This window comes from Chamaea fasciata, unplaced genomic scaffold (assembly GCF_029207755.1).
Source record: "Chamaea fasciata isolate MVZ Bird 193981 ecotype frontalis unplaced genomic scaffold, bChaFas1.0.hap1 SCAF_4, whole genome shotgun sequence".
NCBI classification, from domain to species: domain Eukaryota; kingdom Metazoa; phylum Chordata; class Aves; order Passeriformes; family Sylviidae; genus Chamaea; species Chamaea fasciata.
This window is the reverse complement of record NW_027094089.1, coordinates 58,711,995-58,733,880: the sequence shown is the minus strand read 5'-3', so window position 1 is coordinate 58,733,880 and position 21,886 is coordinate 58,711,995. Positions and strand designations below refer to the sequence as shown.

General features: G+C 36.6%; 2 protein-coding genes across 9 annotated transcripts in view; one reads left to right on the top strand and one right to left on the bottom strand.

Moving 5' to 3' along the window:
* Positions 1-7,256, top strand: part of HABP4 (hyaluronan binding protein 4) — a 38,151-nt gene extending 30,895 nt beyond the window's left edge. Inside the window, exons 5-7 of one of the 2 annotated variants that reach the window (XM_066181689.1) lie at positions 3,812-3,980; positions 5,538-5,714; positions 6,723-7,256. In XM_066181689.1, coding sequence (XP_066037786.1) covers positions 3,812-3,980; positions 5,538-5,714; positions 6,723-6,779 — 403 coding nt within the window. In that variant the 3' untranslated portion in view covers positions 6,780-7,256. Of the gene's footprint in view, positions 1-3,811; positions 3,981-5,537; positions 5,941-6,722 lie in introns of those variants that run through there. The other variant, XM_066181688.1, reaches the window with a different exon arrangement.
* Positions 6,092-21,886, bottom strand: part of CDC14B (cell division cycle 14B) — a 58,771-nt gene continuing 42,976 nt past the window's right edge. For 2 of the 7 annotated variants that reach the window (XM_066181680.1, XM_066181684.1), the window contains 2 exons: positions 20,056-20,172; positions 8,910-11,938 (listed from right to left, as the gene is read on the bottom strand). In XM_066181680.1, coding sequence (XP_066037777.1) covers positions 11,896-11,938; positions 20,056-20,172 — 160 coding nt within the window. In that variant the 3' untranslated portion in view covers positions 8,910-11,895. Of the gene's footprint in view, positions 6,534-8,909; positions 11,939-15,146; positions 16,776-20,055; positions 20,173-21,886 lie in introns of those variants that run through there. The other 5 variants (XM_066181683.1, XM_066181685.1, XM_066181681.1 and 2 more) reach the window with 4 other exon arrangements.

Here is a 21,886-nt window from a genome sequence, read left to right as displayed (position 1 = left end):
GTGTGGTCAAATGTCCTCACATTATCTTATGGTCATAGCAATTCAGACCTGAAAGGGGAATTTCGGGCCCAAGGCATGACCAATTTTAATTGTTGCTTCTCATACCTCTCTGGTTGATTTTAATGTACTCTGCTAGTGGAGATTTCAATGTCCCCTGGTGGTCCTTCCAATACTTAGGAAAATAGAAGCTGCTGTGTTAGTTTTTTTTTTTCTCCTGGATGTCTTGCCTTAAAGTCATGGATATGCAAAACTTTTTTTAGCATTATGTATATTTCCTTTGCACATCTTTAAAGACTTCCCATGTACATCATGTGTTTTAGACTTGTCTTGCAGTCCTGTTGTGACTTCTCACCTGTTCCCATGCAGAAGACATTATTCAGTTGAGATGTTTTTTCATCCTACCAGCAATAACATCTGTTCCAAACCAGACTGTTGATGTGGTTCCTTATCATACAGAGTATGTTGTTGAAGAAGGAACAGATACTTTACTGCAGTGCTCCTGCACAGTCTGGGGAGTTGGGTCCCTTCAGAGCTTCTGCCTTGTTAGTGGTTCTTCCTGTGTTTGGGTGGCTGATACTTTTGCCTGAGTGTATGTATTTCTAGTTGTTCTTGGGACATTCTGGTGATTATTGTTTTGTTTGCTTGTTTTCAAATCACTGGGTCATTTTAGCATCTTGTATCACTGAATAGTCAGCCATTCAGTATTCTTGAATACTTGCACTATTGCCCTTCTTTAGTGCAGTCTTTGTGCCACAGAAAATGCAGTAAATATTATTTTACACTGGTAAAACTCCCACTCACATTCTTGGTTTTCTTTTGCAAATTGAAATATTGATAGCTAGTTCTCCAGTACTTTTTGCTATCAGTTATGTATCTTTCTGCAGCTCTTGCCAAGGACTGAAACATTGTCTCTGTAATGTGGTGAAAGGAGAGGAGGAAAAAAGACTTCCTGCAAAAAAAGTTCAGATATATAATTTGGTGACTTAGGAAAAAATTAAACCAGTTTAGTAGAGGCACTTTTATTAGTTATGTTTCTCTTTAATTCCTCTGAGTGTTTACCACTAGTCTTGTTTTTCTAACACTTATTCCCAAAACTGAAGCTTCAGGTAATTGATCAAAAGTTATCTGACTTCTTACTCTTGAGGACAACAAACTGAAATGTTTTGGGTGCTATGTGTTCTTAGTGCTCTTACGAGATGCAACATTATCTGTTGGTGTTTTTCCAGAAGGAGCTGCTTCCTTCACTGTCATGTTTGGTCTCTTCACCCGAGCTTAAAGATGGTAAAAAGTCTTTTTTCCCTCTGAAAGCCCTGAGCCAGGTCGCAAGAAAGAAGCAGAGTCCTCAAGGTCTTGTTCTCTTGCTATTTCGTGTTGTTTATTGTTTCATATCTTAAAATGTTCTCCGTGCCCAGCCGAGATCTGAACAGCAGCTAGGACACGAGGCGACTCCCCCCACAGTGGGACGTCGCAGTCCCTTTATACAGAAAGTTACATATCACTTGTTTATACTTATATTCCAATACCCATCACCTATACTAAAATGGTCAACTTTACTTTAATCCAATCTCCTTAAACTACTTTGTGCCACTGTCACCAAGAGATGGAGGCCAGGGGAGAAGAAGGAAGAACTAAGGGCAGCACCCTACGTCCTCCATCTTGTCCCGCATGTACCTATATTCTAAAAACTCAAAACTACATCATTTTTCATCCTATACCAAACTAAACTACTTTTTTCACATCTCTGTGGTTTGTAATTCTTCCCTCAATGTTGGAAGCTGTTCCCATGGACTGAAGTCAAAGGCAGTGTCCACCTGAGCTCCGTGCCAGGGTCTCCAACCCCCCTGTACAGCTCCAAAACCCCCTTGTACAGATTTCAACCCCCCCTAAACAGATCTCAAACTCTCTTGCTCAGGTCTGTGGCCTCCCAGGGCATCCAGAGGAATGCCCTGGACTCCAACATTGACCAGTATCCTTTTTATGTAACTCAGTAAACTATTTTTTTTTTTCCCCCTAAAGGTCCTTCTAATACAGTTCCAGATTGTAATGAGCGTGGAACTACGAGTTCTGCTTATCAATCTTTTAACCTTGAATTTCTGGTTAATAAAGCTGGAATTTTCAAAATAACAGGGCATAAAGGCATGTCAGAGGGCAGGCATGTTGTACAGGACTTCTGTATTTGTTATTCTTCTGTGAAGTGAATTTATAGCTCTGTTAATCCTAGAACTAAAATTGAGGGCTGCCTTAGTGTACAGTTTCGCTTCTCCCAGTCATATGCTGTGTGTTTAGAAAAATACTGTTTTATTTTGACTGGCAAGAAATATGAATGCTTTGCTGCAGAATCACATAAGAAGAGGGATGAGGCCTGTTTCTATATAGGCTAGCTCTATAATGTACACAACAGTCCCCAAAAATGTGTATATTCCAATGGGTTGCTTGTATAACTTTAAAAACGGAATACACACAGTCACTGATCGTCATTTGACTCTGCATCTTTCCATGATAAAAAAAAAATCCAACTTGCACCTAATAAACTGTATATTTACATTGGGGAAATTGTAATTATTTGGTAGGACTGTGGAACTATGACTGAATGAGGAAAACCAAATTTATTGTTTTCCCACTAGACAGGTTGTAATGAAGGGACTTTTCAGAAAAGTCATTGTTAGGGAAATATTTAATCAACTCCGACTGCTACTGTAACGCCTGGCAGTTTTCTATGTCAGGAGAAATGGTTTCTTAAGTGTCTTGGAGACAAGTAATCAGTGTGGACTTTCCTGTAGCTCATGGTATTTGACCTGTTTATGCAGCAGACAGTTACAGTGATGTAAGAAGTTCTGCTCCCTGTATGTGATGCTGGTTAGTAGGAAATACCTTTCTGTAGGTATCATTAAATGTACAGCTATAGTGTTCTAAAAGCTGCTCTCCTGGGCAGGGCTCTCCTGTCATAATCAGCAGCAGAAAAGTGGCAGAAGAGTGCTCAAGCAGCGATTAGTGGAAGACAGGATTTTTTTTGCTTATGTATCTTACCTCTGTGTGTCTTACAGACATAAAACCTTCTGTCTTTACAGTTCAAAAATATGCAAGGCAGCCTCTAACATATTCCATTTGTTTTTCTAGAACATTTCATTATTGTACTTAGAGACAAATGAAAATTTGACTAGGATTAATCCAGTTTTGCCAAGTAATAAATACTGTCTGCTTGTCCGTTACTACACCTGATAAAAAAATTCAAGGAAGCATCTTGTGAAATTAACAAAGGAAGTGTTAATGATTACCTGGAAGATCCCATGATGTGATCGTCATATGATAATCATTTTTGATGACTGAAAGCTACACTGAAACATGAATTCATCTCATAATGTCATTGTGCAGTACAAGGCAATGAAATGATGCAATTGGGGTGCTTTAAAAATTCTGTGTGCTTTTCTTTTTACTGTGACTGTATTTGCTAGAGGGTAGAGCCACTATTAAATTGTAGGCTTAAGAATATGCCAGATCAAAAGGCAGAATGATTTTGTCTAGAATCTAAGTGCTTGAATTCAAGATGAGACTGGATGAGTACTAATGCAAGAGGCTACAGACAGCATTTGTTCATTTGACTAATTTCAAAGACTACATACATATATACTATAAGTTACATTAACAAAAAACTGTCAATGAAGTTACTGTGGGAGTAGGTGAAATTGACAGTAATTTGGTGAGAAACATTCTAAATGTTTTGTTTAGTATCCTTACTTTGGAGATAAGTGTTCTTGTTTATCCTGGAATGTTGCAAGCTAATGTTCTTTCCTTTAAAACTGTAAACTTCTAGAGCTGCTGAAGGACAGCCAATGGAAGAAGTGGTTCAAGAAATGACGTTAGATGAGTGGAAAAATCTTCAGCAACGGAATCGACCAAAGCCTGAATTCAACATCCGGAAGCCAGAATCCACTGTTCCTTCCAAAGCAGTGGTGATTCACAAGTCAAAATACAGTGATGATGTAAGCATTGCCTCAGGAATTCCGTAAACTCCTTTATGACCAGGGTTAGGAAACGGTCTGTATTTTTTACTACTAGTTTCAGTATAATCTGAATAGGCAACAAAACAGTATCTAAGCTTTATCAGTGCAATGACATGTACCCCAAAACTGGCTTTAAATTGTGTGTTCAATTTTTTTATCTCAGATCATTGCTGCTATTTTCTATGCAAACATGTAATGTATCAAGTTGTTCTACCTTATGGCTCAGCTGCTGCCACCTGTATTGGTCTCTGATAATGCTGCTAGAAAACTTGGTTTATGAAACTTGGTTTACTACACACTTCTTTTCCTCAGTTTGGATCCTGTTTAGCTTACTTGCCAGTATACACTTGAATGTATCTCATTGTGCACTTGGAAATATGAACTTTTTATTTTGGGGTGTGTTTTTTTTGGGTCCTGCTTCTTAGAACTAACCCTGGAGAGCTTGTGGTGCAGTAGTGTGCACCCCCTACCCATTTCCCCTAAATTTTACTCCGTGGTATTATTTAGATTAAAATTTCAGGGAGAACTACTGGTCCTGAGGAGAGAGGGGAAGCTTCTTTCAGATTATAGCTGACTTAGATTTTAGATTTTCAGAAGTATGTGCATATAGTATAGCACAATGGAATTTTGATCCTTGAAGTCTAGGTGCATTTATGAATATGCATCTTTTCTCTAGTTGACACATTAACATCAGAACTTGCTTAATCACTTTAGATCATTGAGTCTGTATTCTTTTTAGTAAGACTTTTTTGGTCTTTAGACTTGCCATTATCCCCTCTTTCTGTTCTGAGAGAGGTAGTGGTAGGGGTGGGGAGAGTACCTTCCACAAACTCTGAAGAAAGAATACAGATGTGTGAAGAGTACAGACAAGTTTCTGTTCCTTTTACCCATAAAGTTTTTGTTCTGGAAGTATCAGGAGAAACTGTTAAAATGGACACAGAACAGGAGGTACAGGACCTGTGTAACATAAGCAAGTGAAATCCCTGAATTAGACACTGAGTAAGTGATTTGTCATTGCAAGGGATGAGTTAACATATACTTTGTCATTACTACAGTCCCCATTAAAGTTATGCTGGGCTATAGTCTGACATGCACTAGCTATTAGGAACACAGTTAAAACCACAGTAATCTCATAGCTGCAGGCATATAGATAGACAGATCAATTAAGTAGCTTTGGTATGGCCTTTTATCCATTACTTGGAGATGACTGTAGAAGTAAGTAGCTTAAGTCTGATGCCCTGGTCCCTTTGAAAACCTAGACTGTATTTCTGACAAACCTCTCCAGTATTATGGAGTTGGTAGAGAAGCTTTTGTTGTCAGGAATCTCTGAGCCAACAAAGAACTATCCTAGGCATCTGGGAAGCAGCAATTACCTCATCTATGTTAAAACCCTGTGCAAGTTAAGGCCTGTCTTCTACTCCAGATGCCATCCTGGTTCATCTGCTGCTTAGTCTATAATATAAGTGTAAATGCATATCTGGGAAGGGAGAAGCTCATACATGGAAACTGTAGGCTTTAACCAGATCTTCTCTTCAGTTGCAAAAAGAAGAGTTTGAAGATGATTCTCATGTCTTTAGAAAACCAGTGAATGATATAACTTCTCAGTTGGATATTAATTTTGGGAGTCTTCCTTACCCTGGCCGTGGATCAAGAGGAGCAAGAGGTGGTCGTGGTCGTGGCCGAAGACCTGAAGGACCTCGACCAGAAGTAGTGGTAATGGATTTTATGGTTTTGTTGGTTGTTCTTTCTTTTTTTCCTTGTTTTTTTTTTTCCTGTTGTTGATGGTGTTTGTGTGTGTGTCTTGCCCCTTTCTGTGTGGAATTTTGATTTCTGTAGTGACAGACTTGTTTCTAATTCCTGTCTCATAGTATGTTGTCGTGCATATTGAGTTCCTGGCCCATATTATTTTACTTGAAACTAAATACTGATTGCTCACAATTCTTAGCACACTTCAAAAGGTCTGATTATTAGATTCTCTGATGCTATCTAGAGGAAATGATGCAATGAGTTTTGATATAAATTGGGAAGTAATTAAAATAACTGAAGGCTTGTATCTCCTTAAAAAATTCGGCATGATACAGTAGTACTTTGATTACTGACAGTAGAAATCAGTAAATCTGTGATCTTACAGAATGATTCATATGTTCAATATAACCATTATAAAAAACTTCTACTTATTTTTCCTTCGGAAAAAAAAGCATTTGTACACTGGAAAATGGCATCTTCATTCTTCATACTAACAGAAGCTTTACTGTGACTAAAATGCTTTAAGACCAGGAACTTTCAGAATAATATGGAAGTGTTGATGCATTTGTTTCATCTGGAAGAAAAAGGTTCTTTATGGTAACAGATCAGAGAGATTAAAACTACAACCCAATATGTCCAGTAGTTCTAGAATGTAAAAATATAGTAATGCTGCTTCTAAAAATATACAGTATTTTGCTTGAGACTGCTTTACTTTTTTCTTCATTCAGTGCTGCAGAACTTGTGACTTTCTGGTCCTCTCCAGGCATCATTATAAAAACATTTACACTGAAAAGAAATTATAGCAGTCATAAGTTCCGAGATGAAAGTTTGTGATAGAGATGGATACAATTTGAGTAGAAGTAGCATTTGAGTAGATGGATGAACCCTTTTGAGGGTAAAATATGTGTACATAGCTGTCAGATGATACTTTTGAAATGCTTTCATTTTTATAAAACTTATTTTCTTTCTTTACAGGTGCAGCTTGTTGCTCCAAATCCTGATGACCCTGAGGATTTTCCGGCTTTAGCTTAAAGACCCATAGTGAATGGTAGTATCTCAAAGTCACTTTGTAACTATGAAGAGACCAGTTCTATGCTGGTTTGGATTTAGGAAGCCTGTTTCCTTCTGGAAAGTTGTTTGCGTGTTTAGTGTGGAATGACTGCAGCTGTCTGCTAATGGATTTGGGGTAAGGAAATATGGGTGGACTGGGATCCTGTCACAGGTTCTAATGTCTGCCTCCATTTGTGAAACCTATCGGAAGGCTTATAGTACTTCCCTACTGGGAGTCAAATGAAGTTAAAGGGAAGAGTGTTTAAAAATGTATATATAAAGATTATATCAAGTTCCCCATGGCACCATGGAGAAATGTAAACTGTACAACATGATCTACAGTTGGGACTCAGTTTCACTGTACATTTGAAAGCTCTTTCCTTTGGGTGAAGTGTGTATTTCACACAGTCGCAAGCTGCAGTTCTTCAGAGTTTGGCAAATAAAGAAAAGTGCACATTGGTTTGGGTTTGAGGTATTATTTTAAGAAGTCAGAGTGATCAGTGGAAGCTTTTCGTATTTGGATGTAGTCTGGGGGAAAAAAGTGGGGGAAAAACCCCAAACCCTAAACAGCAATCTGTACTTACCAAAAAAAGTGAACATCTCTAGTGAAGGTGATCTTTAAAATCAAGGCAGCACAGATGCTTTGAATTGACACCTAACCATAAGTCCTACTTCAGTAACAAGATATAGTCTGCAATTACTTTGAAGATTAAGTAAAATAGGAATTTTGATCTAAAGACACAACTGTATTATTAAGGAAGCTTTTCATTTTAGCAGAAACAGCTACAAACAAAAATGTTTCATGCCTTACCAAGAAATTTGTGATGTTGGGGATGAGATGCAATGTAGTTTCATTGCAGCTTTAACAATCTTGGCCAGATTTTCTGTTTCCTGTCAAGGGGACAATGAGAGCCATTCTGGGGGATCTGAGAGAAACAACAAAATGGTGCCAGAGGTGATGACAGAAAGAAATGAGAGGACAAGCACACTGGACATTTTGGAAGTAGCTGTCAGCCTCACAGGAATCTTCAAATGCCTGCTCAACTTGAACATGTTCTTTCAATTTACTGGGAAAGCAGATGACTATAAACCTTTCACATTTTCCAGTTCTGTGCCTCACTTTTAAGCAGTCTTCTTTGAGAGCAAATAGTGGATGAAACTTAAAGGAAAAAAAAGTTTTGCTTTGGAGTAATCTCTAAGAGTACTCTAAAGCTTAAAAGACTTTTCTTGCTGATAAGGTTTTACTAAAATAGGATGTAGTCATAAAGACTCATTTCTATATGCTCCAAACAGACGGTCTGCAGAGTAGTTCAGCCCAAAGGATTTTTTTTTACATTGTTAAATTACTTATATGACATTTTGCTATAACATGAGATTTTGTGTTCTGCAAGAAGTTCATTGTAGTGGCATAGAGATGCTCTGACTTGTAGTAGGAAGAATGTGCAAAAAGCAAAATGATGGTGTTCAAGGAACCCATGCTGCTGCTATTTGAATAACTGAACTTGATGAAATAATGCACGACCACTTCACTTTGTAGTCACAAGTAAGTTATTTGAAATCACTGCTGTTTAAGATTCATGTGATGCAGCCCTTTTTACAGGTGTTACTTGTTTCTACCAAAACTGGCAGTTTAATCAATGTAGAATAGAAGTGATTCTGTCTGCGGAGTTCTTGTTCTTCGTTGTTCTTCCCTTCTTGTTCCCATTTTCCCATTGGACAGGGAAGAATGTGTCAGAATTTTGGACAGGGAAGAATGTGTCAGCATTTTTATTTACATTTTTACTTGCTGGGGTGAGTGTATGCATAGAGATGTGGAGAGCTTCTTTGGAGGGCTTCCTTCTAGTTCCCATCATGTTTTGAATGTAGCCTTCTCTTCTACTAAAACCTCTTTTTGCTAAGGAAAGTGTTCATATATTTAAAAGTAACCCTCCCTTTTTCTACTAAAACTTTAAATCTTTGCTTGCTGTGCTAGTGAGCTCAGTCTGCTGTGATGCATTCAGTTTAGTTCTGACTGTTCTCTGGGAAGGCTGAGAGAGATGTTTTATTTTTCAGTCTCCTTTCTGCTGCTGCAAAGTTACTGTTTATTCCTCTAACTTTGATCTGCCTTTCAAAACAATGACAAATATGTTCTTTGGGGAGTCCTTTAAAGGACATGTGAAAATGTATCTGTATAATCCACTTTTGGTCAGCAGACTGTTACACTCCTGGTTAAAAGGAAAAAAGGCTCGTTACAAGACTGTTTAATCAAAAACAGAACAAACCAACCAACCAAAATTAAAAAATACAACGCATCTAGTCCAAAACTTTGTGAGAATGAGGTCTAGTGTAATTGATTACTGCTTAAACCAGAAGTTTCTTAGAGCACCTATGTGTGACAATTTTATTTTTCAGTCTGTCAGACTTGAATGCAGCTTAATAGTTTCTCTAGTTGATGATATATCCAAGTATACAAAAGAAATTATTAATTATAAGTGATGACAATGATGCGATTTCTTTGCCTAGCTGAGATAACAGAACTGTGAATTTCACTCATATGTCATATTGAAGGTACCAAAATAGCTATATCTGTAAAGCACAGATTTGCTGCTGTCACTCCTGGTGTAGCTTTACTCCTTCATGTAACGGACTTTGGCAGCAGGTGTAAATATATACACAAACACTCGTAGAACATGGCATGCATATTAAGAAGAGATTAAATTGTGTTGCAGATCTTAGTCATGTTATTCTTTAATGCACCACTACCAGCTACTCTTTGGATTAATGTAGTGAGTAGCCTAGAAAAAACTGCTACATTTCAGGTTTAAGTTTTAGATTCATGTAAGTCGCAGGAAGTTTGCAAAGAAAGGAATTCACCTCTCTTCATGACTGTCAGTTACATGTGATAGTGTTGATACGATGTAGTTCAGTTGAATCATATGCAGTCCAATGGTTTGGGATTGGCAAGTGTATATTAATATAAAAGTGCCTTTAGAAGAAAGAGAGAAATGTCTGTGCTTAAGATAAGACCACCAAAGAATGAATAAAAAGACTCAGAAGTAAAAAAAACCTGAGTTGATAAATAAGAATATTGGGCGTTTGAGCCCACAGGAAATGAGCTTTCAGCTGGCTACACCTTTTTTGCAGGAAAATAGGCCTTAGGGTATAAGTGTGCTTTGGGGCCAAACCCAAATACTGTATCTCTAGTACACTTATGCCATTATTTTTAATCGTATATTAAACAATTTCCACATAATTTTTCCTTTTTTTTCCAGAGCTGTCATAGGCACATACACACACATTCATATAAAAAACCAAATATATGTATGTATGTACACGCATATATATACACATACAGTGTTGAAAGAAATGCAATGCTGACTCATTATCAGTGGATCAATAATTGAATGTGAAACATTTTTATCTTTGCATAAAAAGTACATTTCAATCACTGAATAATGGGCATGAAATCAGACCTTTTTTCTCTTTTGAGTAGCATATGCTGAGCAAGTACTGGACAGTTTGTGCTTGGAGGGGGACAGCCTTCAGTCTTTCGAAGAAGTAACAACTGTTACACCTTGGCTGTGTTACTTAGAATTTAACTTGAAATACATTTTATCTTCAGCAGCATTTTATTTCTCTGAAAACAAATGCCTTTTAAAATTTGTGATACAAGTGTTGCAGATAGCTGCTCAGTGCAGCATAGATACTGCATCACATTTAATGACAGTGTTATGTTGGAGATGAGCCGGCCCTAAATAAATTGCGTAAAGTTTCTGGTTTCGCTGTTTAGGTAACTAAACTAGTTACTAGTAAAACTAAATAGTATGACTATTAATAATCTGTGTTCTGTTGTCTCTACAGATGTTTTACATTTAGCAGGATTTAATAAGCTGTTTCTTGCTTTTAGCAATAGTAGTTCCTCTGTTGAGATTTGTACAGTAGTTACTGTTTGAATGGAAGATACTGAATTTTGCATACTGTAATTAAATCAGCAGGATAGCTCTGCCAAAATATAAAAGTAACAGAAAGGTTATGATAAGCTGACATACTCTGATCCAGGGATTCTATATTTGTTAGTTGTTTGGTTCTATTTCTCTTGCTTATGGATTGAGTGCTCCTTTTCAGTTTGTTCTAGCTCTAGACAAAGATTTGGAACTTTAGAAGCTATTGTGGGAAAAGTAAAACTTAGTAATCTTTTCAATGAAGCTGCCACCAGCGTGAGGGAAGACCAGAGGCTGGAAAGGTCTGATCAGTGGGAGAAAGAGATAGAACTCAAAAAATCAACATTAAGCAGTAGTTCACTTTAAAATAGGTGTGATGCTGGTGTAAAGAGATGGTCAAAAAGCACCTAGAAGCATGAAAGCAGGACAAATACCCTGTGTTGTAAGTACTGACTAGAGATTCAGTCCAGTGAGCATGCCATTTTGGGAAGAATGGTGAAAGATCAATCTAGTAATAGCAGAATGTGAACTCGGGAAGAAATACAAGGAGGTCTGTAGAAAAACTGTGTTTGAAGGAGGGATAACAAGAAGGTTGAGCCCTTCCACTGAGTAGAAAACAATGGAATTATTCTGCCAATTTAAAAGAATGGCATCAAAGCACTGACAGGCAAAAGCAAGCTCACAAGGGAAAGAAGTATGTTTCATTATTTACCCTCCTGCTATTGGCATCACTCTCACTTTGGATTTTCTTGCATTAGTAACAGCTGATGCCAAGGGTCTGTTCCCATTATGCTGTCAGGGTACAAGGACTTTAGGATTTGCCACTTTATCCTGTTAGTGCTGTAACTGAGCTGCAGCAACTGGCATGGTTAGAAGAGCTGGGAGTTGGAGGCTAGTGACACAGAAGAGCCTTTCATCTGCTGCTGTGCTCTTATGCAGCGGGCAGCACATGCTGAGCTGAGGGATCAAAACCACCAGTGGTGGCTTGGCCTGTCTGGACTCTTTATCAGCCTTGAGAACCAGGACAGACTTTGATAGGGGGGGACATGGAGCTGTTTGAAGGACAGACTTTCTAGGTGTCTTCTTCCACCTGCTTTGTCCAACACTTGACAAGGCTCTTGGAAATATCCCATGGATGGAGGGTGTCATGTTTAAGACCACATTCACTTCAAGATGGTTCATGTCACAAGGCATTTCTGGTTTAGAGTGATATAAAGTATACTGAAAACACAAAAACATAGGATTATACTTAATATAGCAATTACAGTACACAGATTGATCACAACACCAGAATGACTCCCTTTACCGGTCCCTATGAAATACACCCTCACTTGTCACCATGTTATGTGTCCCCAGGTGTTAAGAAGGAATGGGAGGGTTGATCAGTTGAAGTCCATTGGTCTCTTTGAAATTCTTATGGCAGTTGTCTGGCTTTTATATTCTATGTATTCATTATCCCCATGCTGGTCTGGTCTTCATTCTTACTAAAGATGCACTGGTTAATCCACTCAAACTTTGATAACCATTTGTCCAAAACAAAGGCTACACCATGTTCCCTTTGAGTTGAGATAAATTCATCTTTGCAACTGCTCTGGTCCATCACTCCCTGAGCTTCAAAAGCATCACCCTTGTCTATGTTCTCTCGGCCTTATTCCATATTTAGGACTTCTTAGTCAGTAACATCCATGTGAAACCAACCCCAAAGCCAGATGTGCAAGTAAAAAACATCACTTCTTTAACAAACCCTTGGTGAGGTAGGTTTAGAGCATAGTTTCTCTCTAAAACCAGACTCAGATTTCATGTACAACAGCACATCCTTTTTGCTATAGCATGTTTTCTTCTACTCTTACATAAGCAATGTAGAAATTGCAATGCAAAAGAGGCTAAATAGACCCAAACTGAAGTTACTCAGAACTACTGTGAATAGATTATTCTTCTCAATGAAATTGTCTTGAGTCACTGTTCAACTTTTCTCTGTGGGATTCTTTTAGTCCTCTGCCCTCCCCTTCCCAGTGCCAGTACTCCTAAAACTGCTAATGATGTGATATGGCTAAACTGTGTTTTCCTCTGGATATCACATGCATAAATTGGTGTTCTCCCAGGCAAAACCCACCATTCACTCTTCATCAGGCAGCTTGTGTGTTAGGAAAAGGTGCTTAAACATTCAAGTAAGTTTGGAAAGGATCACCTTACAACGGAAGAACACAGATTTTCCAACTATAAAACTCTACCTTTGAGGCAAGCAGAAGTTTACTTGCTTGTCAAACAGGCTCTGCCTGATGTGTGCAAATTCTGCATTTTCCAGTATAGGTAAGGTAAAGGTGATAAGTATTTCAATTGGTCACTATTTTCTGCTGTTGGATTTTTTTTTTTAAGACTTAGCTAGGCAAGCACCAGTGCTATTGCAAAAATCAGTGTTCCTAAAAATTTAGTTCTTTTGGGAAGTCTTCATTGTCATGGTAAGTATGGAAGTATGGACTATTTAAGACAATGTCTGTTTCTAAAAATTCATGCTATATAGTCAAAGAGAAAGGAGAAATAATAACTAAAACCCCATTGATCTCTCTTGCTGTGCTTTTTTCACTGTGTAACACTACCCCAATAATTCAAATAAAGGTACTGTTTTCCAATGTGAGTTCCTGGAAATGTAGAGCCAGAAAGTCTCTGTTTTTTAAATTTTAAAAATGTATTTTAAGAATCTGTGGTTTAATTAAAGGTTTTCAGGCAGCTGAGTGTGGTGTGTTTTTTTCAGTGTACAAATGCATCAGTCTGATCCAGATATGGCTTTGTGATCATACTGGAAATAAAACAGAAAAATCCTTCTGATTACTTTTAATTTTATACAATTCATGCTTACACTTCTCACTATTCAGTATTTTGTAAAAAATCAAATGCAATCTGCAGTATTTTCAATGACACACAAATGCATATTGAACTGATTACTATTACAAGATAAATGAAGCTTTATCTTAAAAATACCTTCAGCAAAATAAACTTTCATTCTGTCAATCCAAGTTAAAAAATATTATTAGAAATATACAGTTTAAGTGTAATCAGGATGAACAGTACTGATTAGTCAAGTTTTAGACCTTGATAGCCTGTACATGAGTTTACGTGTGACAGTCTGCAAACAATTAATATAAAAACTGCAGTGCAACAAACTGGTGAACTGTTTTGGTTTTTTTCTACAATTTTTTACTCTTTTACATCAGCTGTGCTTCCTCTACTGTGATACTCGGGCAAAAAGACAAGGTCTAGGTTACCATTGAGTTTTTTTGATGCTGTAATGTAAAGCAGCAATTTCACCCAAAATACTACAGCTTTTGAGAATGTAGTGTCTTTTGAGTTAAGAGATTGAAGAAGAATCCATCTGTCACATATTTGAAAGAGGAAAGAATTTCGAAGGAGAATCTCCTAACTGATGGCTGCAGAAATAACTTAATTCAGCTACCCTGTTATACAAAGGCAATGCAGCTGCCACAACACATTCCATTTTAGCACGTAATACTTCACAATTCAGAAAAAATTTAGAAACCAAGGACTTCCTCACTCATTCCCACTCTTCATTCTTGTACCTAAGACACCTTTGGTATGGTATATTAAAAATGTTAGAAAAAGTAATAAAAATTTGTAACAAACTAAGAAGTACAATCAGATGGAGCACAATGAGGTAATGAGTTAATTTTCTGTATAAGGCTGTTTGGAAAGTTCAAATGTAAAATCCCTTTTGACATTTATGTGTTTTTCACTAAGATACTGGATGGTGGATGGGGTATACTGAAACACATTGATCCCAAACATGCAGTTTTGGTTTAGCTAGAGTTGCTATTGTTTGTGCACTTGTGTTATGCAAATTTACTTCTGATGAACCTGGAAGTGCTAATGACTCTGCTGGTTACTTTAAATGAGGCAAACTCCGATTTGGAATTTGGAAGGAGTGAGAAAAAGACCAATTATTTTTAGCTTAAAAAAAAGATGCTTAAAGAAGCAGGTCAGCTGAGAGAAGGGCAAAGTCAAACACAGTAAATATTACTAAATCTTAATTCTGATTCTCACTTCACTATTTGCATGCCTTTTGCCTTCCAAGATGAGAATTTTGTTCAAAAATAAACAGATTCGTATTTGCACAACAGACCTACTATTGTGGTTACCTGTACATGAGCAAAAATGGCTTACTAAAAGACCCACCCAACCCAAATCACACAACCCTCACTAAAAAACCCTAACCAAACCGAAAAACCCCTGAACTGAAACAATCCCAAAAAATCCAAATAACCCCCCACAAAACAAACAAACCAACCAAATTCAAACTGCAAGAAATTTTAATTGCCTTATCAAGATGAGATCAATCCTTCTCTCTTAGATGCTTTTTTACCTAAAAGAAAAGGGGGTGAAAAAGGAAGTTTAAGAAGAAAACAACAAAAAAATATTTTCAGTTTGAGCCTTCAGTGGTCCTTTATTTTGTATTAAACCTTTTCTTTTTAATTTGTATTCATATTTGCAGATTTTGACTATCTAAGCACTTGGATGCTACCTGTAAGCTAACTTATATTTCACATCCTGTTTCCTCTCCAATTCATGATTCTCTTGCTAGAAAATGTTTTCAAAACACCTTGTGATATTCATACTGGCATTCAAATGTCACCAGCCTAACAGAAGGCTTAGTTTCCATTTAAAAGGATATAGATTGAAACTAGTCACTGAGCATTTGCATTCATTGAAATAAACTTCCCTCTCTCACAGAGGTAATCTGCATCTTCAAAAACTTCAGTTATTCTATTACTAACATTTCGGATTTCTCCATTTCCTCCACTTTCTACTGTAAGAGTCACTAAATCAACAGATAACTGATTCATATTTAAGGCTATGTGGTAAAGCCCTCATCTGAGGGATATGCAGCTATAACCATCAGCTGGTGGACAAGGGTACATCAGTTTTGAAATGTCATAATGGGGAAAGTAGTAGGAAAAAAACCCACTGTAGTCCTGTAGGGGATGAAAATTTCAGTCGCAGGCAGATTCCTCTAAAAATTACACTGCTTTTTAACAGAGGTAAACTGTAGTTCTTGAAGTGTTAGGTGTCAAAATTTATCTGCCCCTGAATTCCACTACCTCAGTTGTATGACACTCTTATTTTCCGTTTTTTGTGTGCTGCACTCAGTAAGTGTCCCAAAGCTAAACACCAGCACTGTCCACGTTACCAATGAAATCTGGGGGTAATTCTTACCTTTCATATATGGTAAAGTTTCATTAAAGGACTTGATAGGAAAAGAAACAGTAACGTTTCAGTGATGAAATAATAATGACATTTCAACATCAGTGCTACTTTAAATGGTAGTGTTTTTCCTCCCATTTAAAACCATACCAGATTTAAAGCAGTTATAACTAGTTCAAAGAGCAATTGGTTGTGAACAACTAAAAAACTGTCACTATTAAAAACAATCACTTACAATTAGTTTTTCCTAAATAAACTACACAACCTTTGACAATAAAGCACTCTTTGGTGGACTCAATAATGCAGCTTCATAAAAAACTTCATGCAAAGTAAGAAAGAACAGCCAGTCAACACAGAAGAGTACCAATATTATTAGGAAAAAAGCTTTTGTGGTTGATTTTCAGACTCAAGTGAAGACTTCAGCCCAGTCCAAATGGACAACACAGATTTATATACTTAAAAGCCCCCACCATCTGGTGGTCAGCAACCTAAGTGATTGCCATCACAATTCATCACATGCATCATACATACTAGCAAGCCCTCTTTATAATAGAGAGCTTAAATATTTACACCTGAGTCTGAATGTATGTAGATTTTGTTGGTTTTGAGAAAGTGTTAGCACGGTAGAAAAAGATCTACCAAACATGTTGACAGTTCATTTTATTCTACAAGTAAGAAAGAGATTGTTCTATTTCATTTTTTGCTGAAAAATAGAGCCAAAGTGATCTTCCTTGAATTGCATCAAGTCCCCTCTGTATCCCCTTCACTCCTGAATATCCTCTTCAACACTGGTGGCTTATTCGAAATTTAACGCAATACTGTTCTAGTCTTTGTCATGGACTGGCTGTTGAAATAAAACATATTTGAGGAAAATAGTTAAAGATTACTCAGTATGTATTTCAAGCAAGCATTTCTGGCAAGGTAAAATGAGCAAATGGTTCTTCAAAGAAAGAAAAAGTAAAAGTCACTGCATTTAATAACACAGCAGTATCATTGTCAAGAACGCACAGACTGGTCTGATCACAGATAACATGAAGAAAATTCTGTTCCATACAGAAATGTAAAAGGGGATTAAAAGTGCTATAATTTAATTAATCACATTTATGTAAAGCATTCCTTTTCTTTTTCTCCCTTTGAGGTATCAGACCTTAGGGAAAGTAGGAAGAATAGGACAGAAACATTAATATTTGTTGAAAGCTAGGTTTAGATTATATATAGAAAAACTCTGAAATGCTGCAGGCAGTTTTCAGTATTTGAACAAGGGTGTAGAAGACAGCTTTGTAATACCTGGCAAAGCAAAGGCATATGAGATTTTTAAAGTGTATTCCTCTTATTTAGATTTTGTGATATTCCTCTATACATATTTCATACTTTTTACCCCATACTCCCCATTATAATTTTTGTAATAACTTTACCTGCTTCTCTTAAGCACCTCTACCCAGCAAAATGCCTTTACCACTTAAGATTTCATTTCTAGTCAACTACTTACTATAAGTTTAATTTTAATTCTGTTTTGTGTGGTAACATGGAAAAGACCATTTAACTTGTGTCTTATTATAGCTCAGTTGGTTTGGATGTGAAGTATGCACCTTGTTAAAATACAGACGTGAACTTCTTGGTAACTGGCAAATTTACAAGGAAGATGTCTTAACCAGAGAAATAAGGACATCCACAGAAAAACTGGGTTACAGGCTAGCAGTGTACTTTCCTGCAATTCAGAAACAGTATTATTTCAATCACAAGATATGTGTTATGTCCATCAGTACTTTCTTTCATAGAAGCCAGATGACGTCTAAAGATGTTCCACAAAGGAAGTGCAATGAGTGTAATAGATAGGATTGAAATTCCCTGCATTCTCTTTAAAAAGCCAGAATAGTGTTTTAGCTGTAAACAGCTGTTTTGGCTGAAAAATCATTTTGGAGACAATCCATGGTAGTTCTCCAACAGTCTGAAGGATGAAATGGCAAATTAATTTCCTAGCTTTGCAGATTATACTGCATTAGGATGGGTCACAAGTATGATTCACATACAGAAAGAATTCACTAAAGTGACATAAAGCAGCAAATGAGATTGATGTAAAAATGATGAAAGATGTTTCCATTGGAATGTATCAGAAAGAAAATGAAAGAATAAGGATACACAGTAATGTCAGAAGTTCAGTGAAGTAAATGAAGTCTTAACAAAGACAAATGTTGGTTAAGGTAGGATGTCAATACTGTAGAAATAATTATGCTCTACCCTGCAATCCACTTGATATGGATTAAGTTTAATGAATCTGAGCACTTTGAGGTAATGCAAACTGCTCATACTTCAAGAATTAAACTTAAAAGAAAAGGCTTAAAAAAGGACTGATACTTTTTCAAATGCTACAGGAAAAATAAAAGGACACCTACAAGACTAACAACGAGGTACTGCACTCTAAATCCATTAAATGATATGATCATACCAAAACACCCTTCAGAGGGACCAGCACCCAATTAGCCCTCTCAGATTTTAAAACAATTAAGAGCTCCATAACTGACAGAACAAGGACAAATTTGATTATTGGATGGAAACAAAAGTAACTGGATTTCTTAGACCTCCAAAGTTAGAAGAAACGGGATATTGTGAAGTGTTTGGGATAGAAGTTTTAGGAAGTCCATTAAAATATGAAGGAAGTAATTTAAAAAGTTTGAGATTGACCTGGTCCTTGGCCATCAGAATCACAGATCTGGCAATACACTAAAGGACTTCTTACAAAATTAATGAAATCTTCTGTGAACTCTGCTGTTTTCTCCTAAGGATAGGTATTCACATATCACACAAAACAAAGGTCAGCTTGGAGAAGTGCTCTCCAAGAAATGAAAATCTCTCTTCAGATCACACATGCATGAATGCAGCTACAAAATGTTGCAGGCAGGTTAGGGTAAAACAGGGAGAAGCACAAAGAATTAAAACAGCAGGCAGAATCCCATCAATTCTATTCAGACCAAAACTGACACGGTGAAAATTAGGCAAAATGGAGAAAAAATCCCAACCAACCAAAAGGAAAACCTGGAAAAATAAAACTGATTTTTAGTAAAAGATTTATTTTGGGAAAAAGGTATTTTTTTAAGTGTTGTTCAATAAATCAAAACAAAGTCACAACTAAAAATTCTCTGAATATAATTTACTGCAGTCCACTATTTCCACGGACTAACAGAGAGAATATTTCATAAATTTATTACCTTCAAGGCAACAGGATGAAGAAAGAGAAAGAAGAACTCAGTGAGGAAAAAGCTGCAAAACAACTTAAATTTTCAATGATGTTTATAAATCAAGTTGCATAACATAGGAAGTAGTTATGTGCCATCTTTTACTCTTCCCAGTCAAAATCTCTTCAGCACCTGACAGACCCACTTGAAAGTTTTTCACTAAGAGTTTAAGATAAATTCTAGTAAATTGTAAGCAATGGAAATTGTTTGGGTATTGTTTTAAACTATGTTCTCAGGCTCGTCTTCTATAATGATCTGGAGAGTAGCCACAGAGGGATGTGATCACATGAATACACAAAAATACATAGCAGTAGTCTGGCCATATGCTTCTGGGCCAAAAGACACTTTCAGTCTTGCATAAATCCATTAGAATTTAGAATTTCATTAAGGTTTACCAAACAGGTTTAGTTCAGATTTTCAGCTATGCTCTCAGTAAAAAAACCAAAATCTCATACCAGTATACACATGTCTTTCATACACTTCACCTTTCCACAACCACTGCATTTCAGTTGTCCACTGAATTTTTGCTAGTTTTGACTTCATGCCCTGGCTAGTTTTTGACAATGCTGTAAGGAATTTTTCCATCTCTTACTCCAGGCAGAGGGGTTTTCCTGTTACCAAAATCCATCATCTTCAGTAGTTCTCACTCACATGAGGAATTACTATATAATATTCTTAAACTTGGAAGACTGAGCAACATAAATAAATTACCTAAGATGTAAGGTACCAAATATTCTCAGTACCTGACAAAAACCATGTAATTTTTTCTCACTTTCCATTGCTAGGAGAAGGAGCTGAACTATAGCAAAGCTCCTGCCAGCAATGGATACAACAGCTCGAAGTATTTGCCTAGAAAACAGTTACAGGATCTGTAAAGAGGGTAACTCTCACCTTTTTAAAGTGTTTTTTCTTGCAGCAGACCTGGTAGTTCTTTTAGTAATGTCTGTACTGTCAGAAATGCAAGGTTCAGAGGTTTTATTTTTCTGAACACTGGGCTGAAGAGTTACTCTGTAAAGAGTAGGAAAAAAGAAAGATTATATAATTGGAAAGTTTCTAAACACTGGAAAGAGGGTGTTATAGCTGCACTAGAGCTAACAAGTATCAGCTGGCTTCTCACAAATCCTTCCACAAAGCAAACTCTTCTGCCTGAAACACATCCCTCTCTTTCCTAACATCCCTGTTATAATTAGGACAATGCAAGTGGTTTTTATTAGGAGCATAGCAGCTTGCTTTGCTGGTTGGTTTTGTTGGGCTTGTTTCGCTTTCAAAGAATTGATCAAATTAATAGTTTTGAATATTCCATTAGATTTTTGGAAGACAAAAATATCCAAAGCCACATTTGAAATTATGCTACAAATTAAAAAACAACCACCAAACAAACAACCCCCCCAAACAAATAAAACGCTCACCCCCCCCAAACCAAACCAAAAAACAAATAAAAAACCACTCCCACCCCAAAAGCCAAAAAAACCTCCCTGAAGTATACAACAAAAGCAAACATTATTTTCCAGACTGACATGGAATATACAGAATAAATTCAGAATAAACCGCAAGTAATTCAATTTGTGATGATCTAAGCCTAAATCTCCTTCAATTAACCATGATATATCCCCTTAAAATAGGAAAATCATTGCAAATATTAGAATTTTGCTCTTAGAGGGAATTACTGAGTTTGAAATACTCAAAACTCAGCTTTACATGCTGGTTGTGCTCAAATGCTTCTCTAAAAGAATCTAGTGCAATATATTAACTACCTCTTAAACAGACAAATAAATGCTAGTGTCATTTACGTTAAAAAAGAATTCCAGATTGCAAAATGCAAACAACTATTTTTATCCACCAGACAACTGGTTCACAAGTAAATGACGTCTTTTCCTATATACTTGTAGTGGAATTATGATACTATGGAGAAAGTGACAACTGGTCAATGAAGTCCATGGATTTCTATGTAGTGCTTCGTTTTATCCGTCTATTTTCTATTCCATCTGTGCAAGGTTCCAGCTATGAAAGTATGCACCATTTTAGAGATTCTGACCTAAGAGTAACTTAACTATTACTCTTTATTCTCCTGCTTTATTATTAGTCTCTGACTTTCAGTGGCTTCACTGAGTCCAGTTGTATGAGCAGATTATGTTAGACTGGAACTCAAAACCTCCATTAAATTGTGTAAGTTACAGTCTGGTCAGTTAATACTCTGAAGAAACTACTTTCACAGAATCCTATACATGAATACTGAATGCTAACTTTCAGGGCAAAAATGAACATCAATATATGGGAAGAAAATATACATTTATATATTCATGTAACATACTCACCAAAAATAGAAATGGAAAAAACCTCCAATGTTTTCATTGTTTTAAATGGGTTTGATTTCAAAATCAGAACATGCATTTGAGATAACACAATTTAATTTAAAATATATTCTTTATGCAGCAAAACTGCTCAGTAACATTAATTTTACTATATACTTCTTGACTAGCAAAAAAATTAGTATATAACCCCAAATTTCAAGTATTTTAAACTTCTACTTGAAAAAATCTCTCTTAAGAGTTCAGCCTTGAAAAATATTGTCACTTGATTTGCAAATGTTCAAACGAAACAGCCAGTTGCTCTGAGATAAGATACAAGGTTTCAATGACAAGTACTACCAAAATGCAATGCAAATTCTACTGTAAACACAGGACATTCAAAGTTGAAGGAATTGCTTTTACAGGAGGCAGAA